Source organism: Camelus bactrianus, chromosome 17 (assembly GCF_048773025.1).
Source record: "Camelus bactrianus isolate YW-2024 breed Bactrian camel chromosome 17, ASM4877302v1, whole genome shotgun sequence".
In the NCBI taxonomy this organism is placed as follows: domain Eukaryota; kingdom Metazoa; phylum Chordata; class Mammalia; order Artiodactyla; family Camelidae; genus Camelus; species Camelus bactrianus.
Window position 1 is genome coordinate 33,961,340 of NC_133555.1, and position 13,089 is coordinate 33,974,428.

At 44.6% G+C, this 13,089-nt stretch overlaps 1 protein-coding gene across 8 annotated transcripts in view; it reads right to left on the reverse strand.

Annotated features, from left to right (window-relative positions):
* The window catches only part of DAG1 (dystroglycan 1), a 54,796-nt gene that overhangs the window by 5,792 nt on the left and 35,915 nt on the right, over positions 1-13,089 (reverse strand). For all 8 annotated transcript variants that reach the window (XM_045505943.2, XM_074344892.1, XM_074344894.1 and 5 more), the window contains one exon: positions 9,850-10,250. In XM_045505943.2, the coding sequence (XP_045361899.2) occupies positions 9,850-10,134 (285 nt within the window). In that variant the 5' untranslated portion in view covers positions 10,135-10,250. The remainder of the gene's footprint in view (positions 1-9,849; positions 10,251-13,089) is intronic.

A 13,089-nucleotide genomic window follows, 5' to 3' on the forward strand; every position in this document is an offset into this window, starting at 1 on the left:
CTTGCCCAGACTCCTCTCACCTTCAAGAAACAACTACTCCTGACCTGAATGCAAGAAAGGTGGCACCCACTCTCTGATCTGCCTGAGGCACTCTCAGCTACACTATCCTGTCCATCAAGTCCTGAGACATTCTGGCCAATAGACAGCATGTCTTACTGCCAGCCTCAGCCCAGAAACTGCCCTTCATGGTCATTGCTTGTCAGCAGAGGGACACTAAAATGCTTCCTTCCCTGTGGCAGGAAGGCCAGAACTATGCTTGCTGGGTTCCCCAAGGGCTCTGGTTCCTCAGGCTTCCTCCTGCCAAGAGCCAGGTGCCTAAGTGACTGGGGAGAAGACCCTAAACAGTGTTTCTTTTGTGACACCACATTACATCAACTCCAGGGTGCAGTCATCCAATTAATGCAGCACTAAGAATCCCCATCCTGCCACTCACCATATACTGCAAACACAGCCAACATCAGAAATGGTAAGATAACTGTAAACATGGTGTCTTCAAATCCATGAAAAATACTAAATATATTCTTCCTTTACAATCTTTTTTAGCTACAAAATTTTCAACTGCTTTGACTGAGAAATCCATGCTTTAAATTTTTTCGGTTCAATTATGTTAAATATGAAAACTGCCACATCCACATATAACCATAAAAAGTAGAGGCTTTATGCTCTTGTTCTGCAGAAAATGTGAAGCAAAAATTTGAGCCCAAATGGAATAGTGCAGTCAAGGGAACCAGGAGATGTTTTACAGAGATGGTGTAGAAACTGCGGTCCTGAGAGGCAGAGAATAAGTGAGGCAGGGTGTGGGCCCAAGTCTCCAGCCACCCGAGGGTATTTCTCCTAACCCTACCCCATCCTGGCTACCACTGGGATGAGAGCACACCTGCAAGAGCGAGGGTAGAGAAAGAAGAAAGGGATGGCCTGGAATGGAGCTCTGAATGAAGCCAGCCGAGGAGAAGCCACCTGTAGAGAAGACTGAACAGGGTCAGAAGAGACCAGGAGAGGCTCCAGAGGTGGCTGCCAAGTGGCTGGCCAGGCCCGTGGGATATGCCTAAATGGCCAGGTAGTTAGGCCTGGGCCCAGCCCTGTGTGTTCCATCAGCACAGATGAGTAAGCAGACCCAGTGCTTTTTCAAGTCTGTCCCAGCTACGTAAGGGCACTTTATAACAGAAAAAACAGAGAAGGGCCCCCACCTCCTCAAGCTTCCCTGGCTGGCTCACTTGCTGTCCTGCTGACCCCAATAGCCACAGTTCTACTGTCAGACATTTCCCAAGAAATAAACCCAGGCCACTCTTTGGCCAAGACTCCTACACAGCCAGTCTTAGAAAATATACACTTATTTAAACTAGGCCAAGTAACATTATAATATATTAATAACGTGTAAAATAAATAACAAACATCAAAGAAAACCTCAGGTTTCACCAAAGCAAGTTATAACGCTCAATCTCAAATTGAGAGATGGAAGGGCAGAATTGGTAGCTTTATTCTGGTTACGGAAACCAATTCTTTCACTATGGTCTACCCACAGCTTTACAGACATTTGGGATAAGCTATGTCAGAAAAACAGAGCCAAGCCTCTCCAACGTGCATCTGCCTTCCCCTCTGCAAATTCTGGCTCCTCAGGGTCCTGGAGCTCTGACCACAGGACAGGTGTCCAACCTCGATCTACAGCCCTAAAGCAAACAGTCCCCAGGGTCTTGGATATTCCTCAGACAGGAAGGAAAGTTATGAAACTAAACTAAAATCCATGCATCTCCAAGCATCTTGGTTCTGGAAACACCAGGCCCAGGCAGCACTCCGGATGGCAATGATTCATTTTAATAGAAGGGCCACAGGAAGCAGAACAAATCTGAGTTCCACAAGGAACCTAGCCAAATCACGGGTGAGCTGGCATCTCTGTGATTTCAAGGCCATTTGGGGAAAGCCCTTGAACTGGGAAGTGTGAACGTGCCTGAAGAGCTGGCAGTGTCCACAGTCCCCAGAGGATTCCACTAGCGGCCCCTCCCTCTCCAGGGCACTCAGTTGAGGGAACACTATGGGATGCAACACCTACTCAACCCTGACAAAGCAGGAGTCCCTCAGCCCATGGGAACTCTGGACATCCTCCCCAGCTTTCAAAACTTCCAGGCTCCAGAACTCAATGCCTAAGGGTGAAATAGGATATGAATGTTCCTTCTGGGAGACACAGCCTTCATGACAAGCCAGGACTCGTCTCTATAACAACAGCTTACTCAAGGGGAAGCCCCATCTCCACAAGCTCTTGGCTGAATTCCAGCTCCAGGCAGTTTGAGGCTTGACTCAACCTCAGCCCATTTTCTCATTTTCCTCCCCTAAAAAGGGGGAAACGATGTCAACCTTGTATGATCATAGGACCAGGCACACACTAGATTCTGTCAGTGCGGGTTCCCCACCCGCCCCTGTGGGCTCAGAGACACAGCACACATTGTGAGGCTGCTGCAGGCAGGAATGGGTCTGGGCGTGCCCATGCTCCACTCCCCAGTTCTCCTTCCCAACAGGCCTTGGGCCCAGCACACACTGAGGCCTTGTCTCCCTGTTCATACCCCAAAGCAGGAAACTCAAAGCATCAAAGGGAAATGGAGAGGCTACAGAAAGAGGAAGCTAGGGTCCTATAGGGGAACAAGGCTAAGGTTGGGGACCCTCAGGGATTTGCTTACCTGTTAGGACCTGTTTGCCAAGAGTGGATGAAAATGTCGAGAGGTGCTGGGCGGAGTGGGGCAAGAAGAACTTGCTGCAGATGACAGCCCAATGCCAGCATTCACCTCCTCAGAGTCTGAAATAGGTGTGCTCAATCCTGGCATATCTGCACATGAGATTATGACTATCCTTGGACTCCTTGGTTTACTCATACAGAAATTTCTGTACTAGTTGTCCTGTAACAACCCACAACTAACCCTGCCAAGAGCTGCAGGCTAGAATGGCAGGCAAGAAGTAGGAATCAGAGCTCTGTGTGAAGTGCTCAGAGGCACCAGCTCATGTGTTTGGGATGACAGGCTGTCCTGGCCATGGAACTCTCCCAGGGTTTCAAGTCACCCAGCCCTCTGTCTGTAGACACCAACACTGCCTTTGAGTTGTGGGAGACAAGGCCTGTTGACAGTATAAAGCAGCCATCTTGGAAAGGTGTCTTCAGGTAGTTAGTGGGAACACCTGCAGGAGGCAGAAACTGCAGAAAGAAACCTGATTCGAGAAGATCATGGGCTTTAGATCACAGGACACCCAGAAAGAGCCAGAAATCTTTCCAGTTTCAGCCACTCTCAGAGAGAACATGCTTCTGAGATGGAAGGCAAGCCCAGCACTGAGGAAAACAAGATCTCGGACAGCCACACACCCAGTTTTAGAAAATCTTGATCCATAAACTTCCTCAAAAAAAAAAAAAAATTAAGAATCAAAACCACAAAACCTGGGCAGACCCATAGAGAGTTCTGAAGACTATCGGCCTAGCAATGCCTACAATTAATCACTATGACCAACGACTAGGGAACTGCCAAATGTGAAGGTTTGGGTCACTCCTCAGTCTATAATACTAGCAGATAACTAGTAACTGACTCCCTAATTCAGTTCTAGCACATTCTCTCCAATTGCATCACTCGTGCCCTCTCTTGCACAGTTGACCATCAAACACCAGGCCTTGATAAAGATACAGCACCTGTGCTAAACACCATGCAACGCGAGTAGTCTCTCACCTCAAGTCAGTAAACTTCCACACCTGGAGAAAGAGCAAAAGAGGAGCTTCTATTACTTAGTCCCTCATCAAAGGGCAGATTTCCACCCACAATCTGGACCAGCCAGCTAGTTTTAGCTGAAAGACTAAACTAAAGCGCTAGACTCTCACTAGGGCCTAATTAATTATATGATCATTGGCTTCTGAAGCCAAGAAAACCTAAGCTTTATCATTTAGAACCCACAAGGTGGTATCTTACCCATGCAGGAGTTAAGGAATGGCAAGCAAAGAGTCCAGAAAGACGGGTGAGCACTTTCTTACCCATGTCACTTTGGGTGAGCTGATGATGGCCAGCAAAGAGAGATCTTTGGAATAAAGTATGATCAAGTAACTGCATTTGGTGAGAATTCCCTCACACTAGAAACCTTTCTGAGGCTCCTTTGGGCCTCAGTGGTCATACCTTCCAACCAACACCTCTAGCCAGGACAGCCCAAGGGATTCAGGCTGGGCTTTCCTGAATGCCCCCAACAGATGTTTCTGAGGGTCTTCTCAGTGGTCCATTTCACACTGGCACAAACTGCTGCCCTGTGACACACCACTGCTTGGGCCTCTAGGAGCCTGACCTGGCAAAGTCCCTGCCCTCCCTGACGTGGTCACTGGCTCTTGACCCTTCAGCCCCCTGACCCCTCAGCCAAGCTGCAGAGCTGGCCCAAACTGCAGCCATCTATGGCTGGGTGTCATAGGCAACACCCCGGAGGCCCTTGAATATGAGGTGATCAAGGCCTTCTTGAGGCAGGCCGACTGTGTGGTGGGCTCCTTTGCTCAGGGAGGCAGGAAATGGTCACTGTGATGGAGTCAGCCTCCAGTCACATTTCAGAGGCCCCCAAGCTGCTGACTCACATTCAGGGTGATCCTGTGTCTGTGCCATGAACTATGACAATGAGACAAATTTGCTCTGTGGCCAAGCTCAGCTTCTGCAAATGATGCACATGGGCAGTCATGTAGCTGCACTGTGGGGAGATGGCACAGGTCAACAGGAAGAGCCTCCAGCTTGAAGTCAAAGGTCCAAGACTTTGCCCCCACATAAGATGAGGAACCAGAATGGAAGTGCATGCGAGGGGACTCTGCTTTGCTGAGTAAAGCAGAGCCACATCCATGAGAGACAATCATTGGTCTTGTGGCTAGACATTCAAACCTCAAACCAGCACAGAGCTCTTGCCATGAAGGCCAAGGCCACAGGATCACAAGCTGAACACAGCTTGTCCAGCCCAGTCAGTGCCCTTCTGGTCTGAATTATGAGGCATTTTACTTGATGTTCTCATCTAAAAACAAAAATTAGTCATCTTCTAGGTAAACAAGGTCCTATGGTAAAGCACACAGAACTATATTTAATACCTTATAAGAGCCTATAATGAAAAGAGTATGAGAAGGAACACACACACACACACACACACACACACACACACACACACACACACACACAGTTAAATCACCATGCTATCCACCAGAAATTAACACAACATTCCAAACTGACTGTATCTCAATTTTTAAAAAATTAATCATTTTCCCTCCACAGTAAGGGACAGCTTAGCACAGTTAGAACTATTAATAATTATTATATTACAATTGTATTATAATATAGTAAGTACTATAATTATCATACTTATTATAATAATTATTATTCTAATTATAATTCTCAGAATCAGTCTCAATCCCAAGCCCTAACATCATCTATTTTTACTTTGGCACCTTCTTTCAGTCCCTGTCAGTTAATTTTTTTCCTAAAACATAGAAGCATATATATTCAATAAGTATTTGAACAAATGTGTCTGGGCAAATGTCATTCTGACAACCCACCCCCAAGGATGCCTTCCTTCGCCAACCCGCATTTCCCGGTGTGCTCTCTTCACAAGGGGTCCATTCAGAGCCAGGGAACACCCACTTGAGGCAGGAAGAAACTGTAGTTCATCTCATGCAGGCGGGGTTACCACAAAGCTCTCAAGCATCCAAAGAAATGCCCCTTTCATGAGCTCCCCTTCCTGGCCAAAAAGAGTGCCCATTGTTCTTAGGGGAACAATTGGGGGCCCACGCCAGCAGCTGAGAGCACAGTCCCAAGAAGGGCTGCTCCCCGTCTGCCGACATCTTGGGCTGAGGGAAGGCCCACGTTGTTTCTAGACAAGGAGGCTAAAGAGAAGCAGGGATGAAAAGCCTCATGGGCTCAACCAAAATGAGATATCCGAGGGGCTCTGCAGGGGCAGCCCAACCATTTCAAGAGATGCAAAGATGTCTCTCCTGACTACCCCAGAGCGGAGGGCTTAGGACGTCTCCGCTACATAATCACTTTCCTCAGCCAGTCCCATACTCCAAGTCCCTTCAGTAGACTTAGTCTGTTACAAACACTGAATTACTCTATCACCAACCCCCATGCACATCTCCTAACCAGTCAGCAAGTACAACCACCACACCATCTAATCTCCTCAGGTCTCAGAACAGACCACGCTCTGCCTATGAGCCCTCATTTGGCAATTCAGCCACGTCCAAACTGGCTGGAAGACCAACCCTCACCCAGGAACCGCACATGAGGCTTGGGTAAGCTTAGTCTCTAACTGCACTGACACAGGCTGGCATTTCTTCCTGCAAACAGCCAGCTAGCTCTGACAATCCAAAACAGGTTTGCAGGCACTGAGGGGGTCCTCTTTCCCTCTGCCAGCCCATAAACATTTTGAGGGCTTTCTATGTGACAGGAACCAAACATGCAGACTAAAAAAAATCCAAGAATTTTAAGTACAAAAATTTGCTAAGAAGACAACACAGGGTTTTGTGAGAAAGCTGTTTTCATCAGAGTGAAGGGAACAGGCTCCAATATTCAAATTGAACCTGAGAGGCATGGCTATACGCATGCTGACAGAAGAAAGAGCTAGAGGACTGGGGTGGGCCCAGAGCTTGGCATACCCGTGGGACAGAAGGGGCTGATGTGGCTGGAACATGGTACACAAAGGGAAAGGGGAGAGAGAGTAGACCAGAGGCCCAATCAAATGGAGCTTAATCCTCAATGTGGTTCAGTAATGGGGATCAGGGGAAGCCTGTTTTTAGCAGATTTAAGTTTTACAAAGATAAAGATGTCTCCTGCCTCAGTGTGGAGAATATACAGAGGGGTCAAGAACAGAGGCAGCGGGCTTGGGAAGAGGTGAGCGAGTAGTAGCTTAGACGATGGTAATGTGATGGATATGATTTGGAGATCACCCCAGCCAGGCTCCTGGGTACCAAGACCTAAAATGTTCCTCACATACACACACACATACCCAATGGGCAGCCATTAAAAGTTACATTGGCAAAGAATACTTAATAACCAAGGAGAAAAACTCAAACTACAGTGAATGAAGAAAGGTTAAAAAATATGTCCAGTGTGATTCCAGGTCTGTCTAAAATGCCTGTGTATGTGACAAAGACACCTCTTGATGAACACAGAAAATGAAGGAGGAATAAAATAATGGTAGGAACCACATGAGTTTCTCTCTCCCTTTTCTACAATATATATTTATAATATCATTCTTATAATGGGGTGGGGGAATACTAACTCCTTTTAATACAAAGACTTTTTAATCGTGTTATACACAGGGAAACCAAAGCTCCAGGAATAAAGTCAGGCTTTCTGACCTGATTTCTACCCCACACAGCCCTGATGTTAAGACTGGGATGAAGAATTACACATCTTCATCTGTTTTTCCACAGGTTAATCAGCTACTAAATGGTCTGCTTTCTGCAGATAAATATGCTCAGATAAAATCCTGTTTCCCTAGTAAAATCTCTTTACTCCCATGGTGAATAAGCCTGTTAGATGTCTCTCTGCCAGATACAGTAAATATCCAGCTCACTTTATTGATTCAAGGCACCTCTGGTCAAGATTAACCTATGCACAACATTCCAGTGGGCACTGGAACAAGGGGAACCACTGCAGGGTTTGGATATTCAGAAGATGAAAAATTTGAAGTTGGGTAAGAAATGTACCTCCATAACTTTCATTCTTCACCTAATGGTCAAACTAGAATCTAGCTTACTGGGGTATTATGAAGATTACATGGAACTCTTTTACACTCTACAAACTAGAAAGAGCTCTATGAAAGTGAGCTAGGATCATAAGGCCACCTTGAGAACAAGTCATGACCTAAAGAGAAAGGGCCAAAAGGGAAAAAGAAGAGAACACAAGGATGGTCAGGTAAGGAGTGAGTCTGCCCAGATTCAAGGGAAAGGGGCACAGACACCTCTCAATGGGATGAGTGGCATGGAATTTGTGACCATTTCCAATCTAGATGCCAAGACTTGAGGGTCAGAGAACAGCAAGTTGGTAAAGACTCACCAGAGACTGTTTGTGCTTTGACCAATGGAGTACAAAGAAGTGTCACTGTGCAAGTTTCCAAACCCAGGCCTTAAGAGACTGGCAGCTTCCACTTCCTGTATCTTGGGATACCCAGTCTTGGAACCCAGCTGTTGTGCTGTGAGGAAATCCAAGCAGCCCGTGGAAAGGTCTACATGGAGAGGAACCAAGGATCCTGAGCAACAGCCCCAGCTAGGTTCCCTGTCAGCAGGCAGCACCAACTTGCCAGCCATGAATGAGCCATTTTGGAAGTGGATCTTCCAGGCCCAGATGAGCCACTCTAGGTAATGCCATGTGCAACAGGGATTCCCAGATGAGTTCTGAATCCGAGTTCTTGTCCACAAAATTGTGAGCAAAACAAATTGGTTGTTTTAAATCACTACATTTTGGTGCTTTAAACATACCAATAAATAACCAGAACACTGTGTATGTAGAAGTCTGAATGCAAAACAGATACAAAAACTACCATAACAAAGTACAGATCTTGGAATATTTTTAGTTCATTTTTAAGCCACACCTCTGGGGAAAGAACGCTGTAGGGCAACGGTCAGCAAACTATGGCCATGAGTCAAACGTGGGATGATATGTGGTTTTTGTATAGCCCATGAGCTAAACATGTTTTTGCAATTTTTAAATAATTGAGGGGGGAAAAAAATCAAAAGAAGATATAGCATTTCTTGACATGTAAAAATTATATGAAATTCAAATTTTAGTTTCAGTACAGTTTTATTGGAACAGAGCCATGCTCATTCATTTGCATACAGTCTATGGCTACTTTCATACTACGCTGACAAAGCTGAAGAGTTGCAACAGAAACCGTAGGCCACCAATGCCAGAAAAATTATTTACTACGTGGCCCTTTCTAAGAAAAAGTGAGCTGATCTGTGCTGTAGGAGACATGCATAGCTTGAGGGGTACACCCCACCCACCCATGTGGCCACCATGCAAACTCACTCAGGAGAGAGGGGAAATTCCAAGGTCCCACAACCCCAGGCAAAGGGATTTCTTCACCTAAAATCTTCCTGTTTCACCTGATCTCCATCCTGAATTGGCCAAGACACTCTTCTGTCACATGGATCTCAGATCCCCTTGTTCTCTGGGTTGCTTCCCCAAAAGGAAATGAGGCAAGGCTAAAATCTAGGTTCTAATTTTGGTTCTTACGTGACCAAATACATTAGTAAATAGAGCAAAACTCTGATATTTACCTTATACCTTATTTTTCAAAAATAGGTCCAAAGCATTTAAAAGTTCTGTATTTCTTGGTTTAATCCCAAGAAATGGCTAATGAAAGGAGACCTTTTCCTATACACAGGTTCTTCCATCAAATCCCTAATTTGATGACCAAGACCTTCCAGAGTACAGATGTAAAGGCTTTTTAATGGTGACACACTCAAAATGGGAGCAAGAATAAAGGTTTAGGATACTATTCTGAGATTTAAGGGGACTCTCTTAGGAACATCAGTGGCTGTCCTTCTCCCAAGGAACACTTAGCAGGTCCTGGAAGAACTGAACTCAGAATTGTTGGAAAACTGAAAAGCTAAATCTAAACTAAAAAACAAGCAAACAAAAAAACTAAACTAAAATCAAAACTAAAATGGGAGATGAGAATTCTTCCTCATTTACACTTTATATTCAGCCTCACCCTGTTTGTTTGTTTGTTTGTTTGGGTTTTTCTGGGGGGGGATTAGGTTTTTACTTATTCATTTATTTTTAATGGAGGTGCTGGGGGTTGAACCCAGGACTTCATGCATGCCAGGCATCTGCTCTACCATTGAGCTATATCCACCCCTCTCAGTCTCACCTTGATGACATCTCCATTGGAGGCAACTGAATCTGTTGGAATGGTCACTCGAAATGAGCGTCCAACAATAGCCGTGCCATCAGGAATGCCAACCACTGTGGGAATAGCCTCGTGGAGGTCTGAGAGCACTGAGTGCATGGACGCCTCGAGATGGTTCTCCCAGTCCTTGACGGCTTCCGAAGGTTCACTGGGCCAGTGGGACTGAGTCACAGCCACGGAGAGCAGAAGGAGAAAGGTCCTCCCCCAGAGAGGGAGCAGCAGCGAGAGGCCCACAGACATCCTCATCCTGGGCCCGAGTCTGCTCAAGCCGATAGTCTCTCTAAGAGAGGAAGCAAGCGATGTGGTCCCAGAACTGGGTCCTCACCCTCTGCACACCTGCTCCATCCCAGAGCACCCAGAGCCTGAAAAAGAAGAAGAGCAGACTCAGACTTGAGCAATCCTCATGGTTTCAAATTTGAACACTGGCAGTTATTACCCCCTCAGTGTTCCTGCCAAAAACATCTACCCTAAGTTGGATCAAGTCTCACCCTGTGCTGTCCAGTACAGAGCCACCAGCTACACGTGGCTTCTGAGCACTGGAAATGTGGCTGGCCCATTAAGTGTAAAATACACAGTGGATTTTGAAAACTTAGTATAAAAAAAGGAATGTAAAATATCTCATTAATACTTTAAAAATATTGATTACATATTGAAATAATATTTTGCATGTAAAAATATTAAATATGGTTAAGTAAATAAATATTAATAAATGGTAACTAATTTAAAATTAAATACTATATAATTAAAACTAATTCCACCTGCTTATTTTTTTTTCATGTGGCTACCAGAAAATATTTAATGACATACATGGCTCATTATACTTCTGTTGGGCAGTGCTGCTCCAGACCTAACTTCCAGTTTATAGGAAACATTCGGGCCATAAAGACACAATCAGACAAATCTAGAATGTGGGACCTTCTACAAGATAACCAGTCTAGTCTTTCTAAATGCTGAAACCTCTAAACACAAGGGAACTGTTCTAGATTTAAAGACTAACCAAATGCAACCTGTGTATTCTGGTTGGATCCTGGACTTACTTCAAAACAAAACAAAACAAAACAAAACAAAACAAAACAAAACAAAACAAAACAAACACACAAGCCCAGCTCCCAAAGGGTTAACAGGGAATTCTGTACATGGGCTGGAGATTAGATTTATTGTTAATTTTCTTAGATGAGATGATGCTGGTGTAGCTTGATAGGAGACTACTCAGTTTTGAAGTATTTAGGTATGAAGTATCAAAAGTCTCTGCAACTCATTTTGAAATGGTCCAAGGGGGAAAAAATGTGTGCATGTATATACACAGATAAAACAATGTGGCAAATGTCACAATTATTAAGTCTTTAAAAAATACTTTAAAAAAGACTAAAAAGCCAAGTATTTGCACAGAGAAATATAGCAATTGCCCACTTCTTACACCCCATATGTTACATATAGTTGCAAACTCGATGCCAGTGAACAAACTTACTGAACTCTTTTGCCCCCCACCCCCCAAAAGAGTAACTAGAACCCTGCACATTGCCCCCTCTCCCCCACACCAGTTTCAGGCAGCTCATGACACTGCTCATAGGCTGGCAGCCACACAGATGCATTGTGTAACTTTCTGGGTGCCCATAGGTGACCACAGCCATCACAAGCAATTTCCCATTCTGGAAAAGGATGAAGCCCTGCCCTGAGCCAAGCTGTTGAGGGACCACGTGATATTTTCTGACCTGGAAAGTAAATAAAATTGCTGAAGAAAATAAGGTCATTGAAATGGGCAGTGTCTTCTAAAGTCAATGCAAATCCAAGCCAACTCCAAGAGGGTTTTTTTTTTTTTTTTTGCTATTGATTTTGCTATTCCTGTTTTTAAACTAAAATTCATGAGACAGAAACAAAATCCAAGAATCTTAGTATAACAATTTTGAGGGCTGAGAGTCCTATTCTACCAAACAAAGACTTATCATAAAGCTACTGTATTTAATGCAGTATCACATGGGACAGAGTAGACAATGGACTGTGGAACTAGAGGGAGAGCTCAAAACCAGCTTGCAAAGAAGCTGTTCAAATGTGCCAGGACAAGTGATCATCTATGTAGAAAAACAAACACAATTAGGTTCTTCTGTCACTTTATCAAAAAACAAGATAAATCCCAGGTGGATTAGATACACAAATGTAAAAGGCAGAACTTTAAAAATTTTAGAATATAGTAGAATGTCAGAATAAGGAAGGATTTCATTTTAAAAGACAAAACAAAAGGAAAAATAATCATTGAATTTCACTTCTATGAAGATGGAGTAGATGTATTTTTCCTTAGTTTCCCACTAAATACAATGAAAAGTCTTAGATATATGTGTATATATATTAAACAAGAGACTCTAAAAAGTCAAGAGAAGAAAACAAAACCAGCTAGGGACCCCAGGACTCAAGGAAAGACATAGTTATGAGTTTCCTTTTTGCCTCATATATCCTAGAATTAGAGCTGAGGAAGCTGACAACCCAGAAGTGCCAACAGATGAGACAAAAAAATTCCTAACAAAAGTCTGCTCTCTTTAGCCAAAGGAGCAGGAAGGGTAGCCTAGCAAGACAGAAAATATTTAGACAATAACAGCTCTATTCTAGCCAAACTCCACAGAAAAAACTGTGGCCCCAGTCCCACCCACACCACCAAAGGCCAAGGAGGGAGCCTATACTTCCACCCTCATAAGGCTACAACAAGGCGCCCTAATATGTCTACTGGGGAGGGAGTCAGGACTTTCATCCCCACTGGCCAGTAACAATGCACCACCTCTTTTCCTCTAGCCCCCTGATGTCAGTGGAAACCACATGGGGAACTTGGATTTCTATATTCCCATCCAAGCAGTAAGAAGGAGCCTCTCCCTCTCCCTGCTGGGATGGTGTCAGAGAGGACTACTGGCAAGTCAGAATTTTTACCAATGATCAGTGGGAGTGAAGTCTAGGGAACCAGAACTCCCACCCCAACCCAGCAGTAACAAGGACTTCACCTGCCTTCAGGTGTCAACAAAGGCTGAGTACTAAACCTCAACTTCTACCTAAACTTCCCAGTAATCAGACAGTGCCGCCTCTACCATTCCCCTTCCAGAGAAGTGTGAGACAAAGGCCAGTTAAAACAGAATCTAGTTTCAGAACAAAAAATAAAACTGTTCAGATTTCAATCAAAAATCACTCGTCGTATCAAGAACCAGGAAGATCCCAAACTGA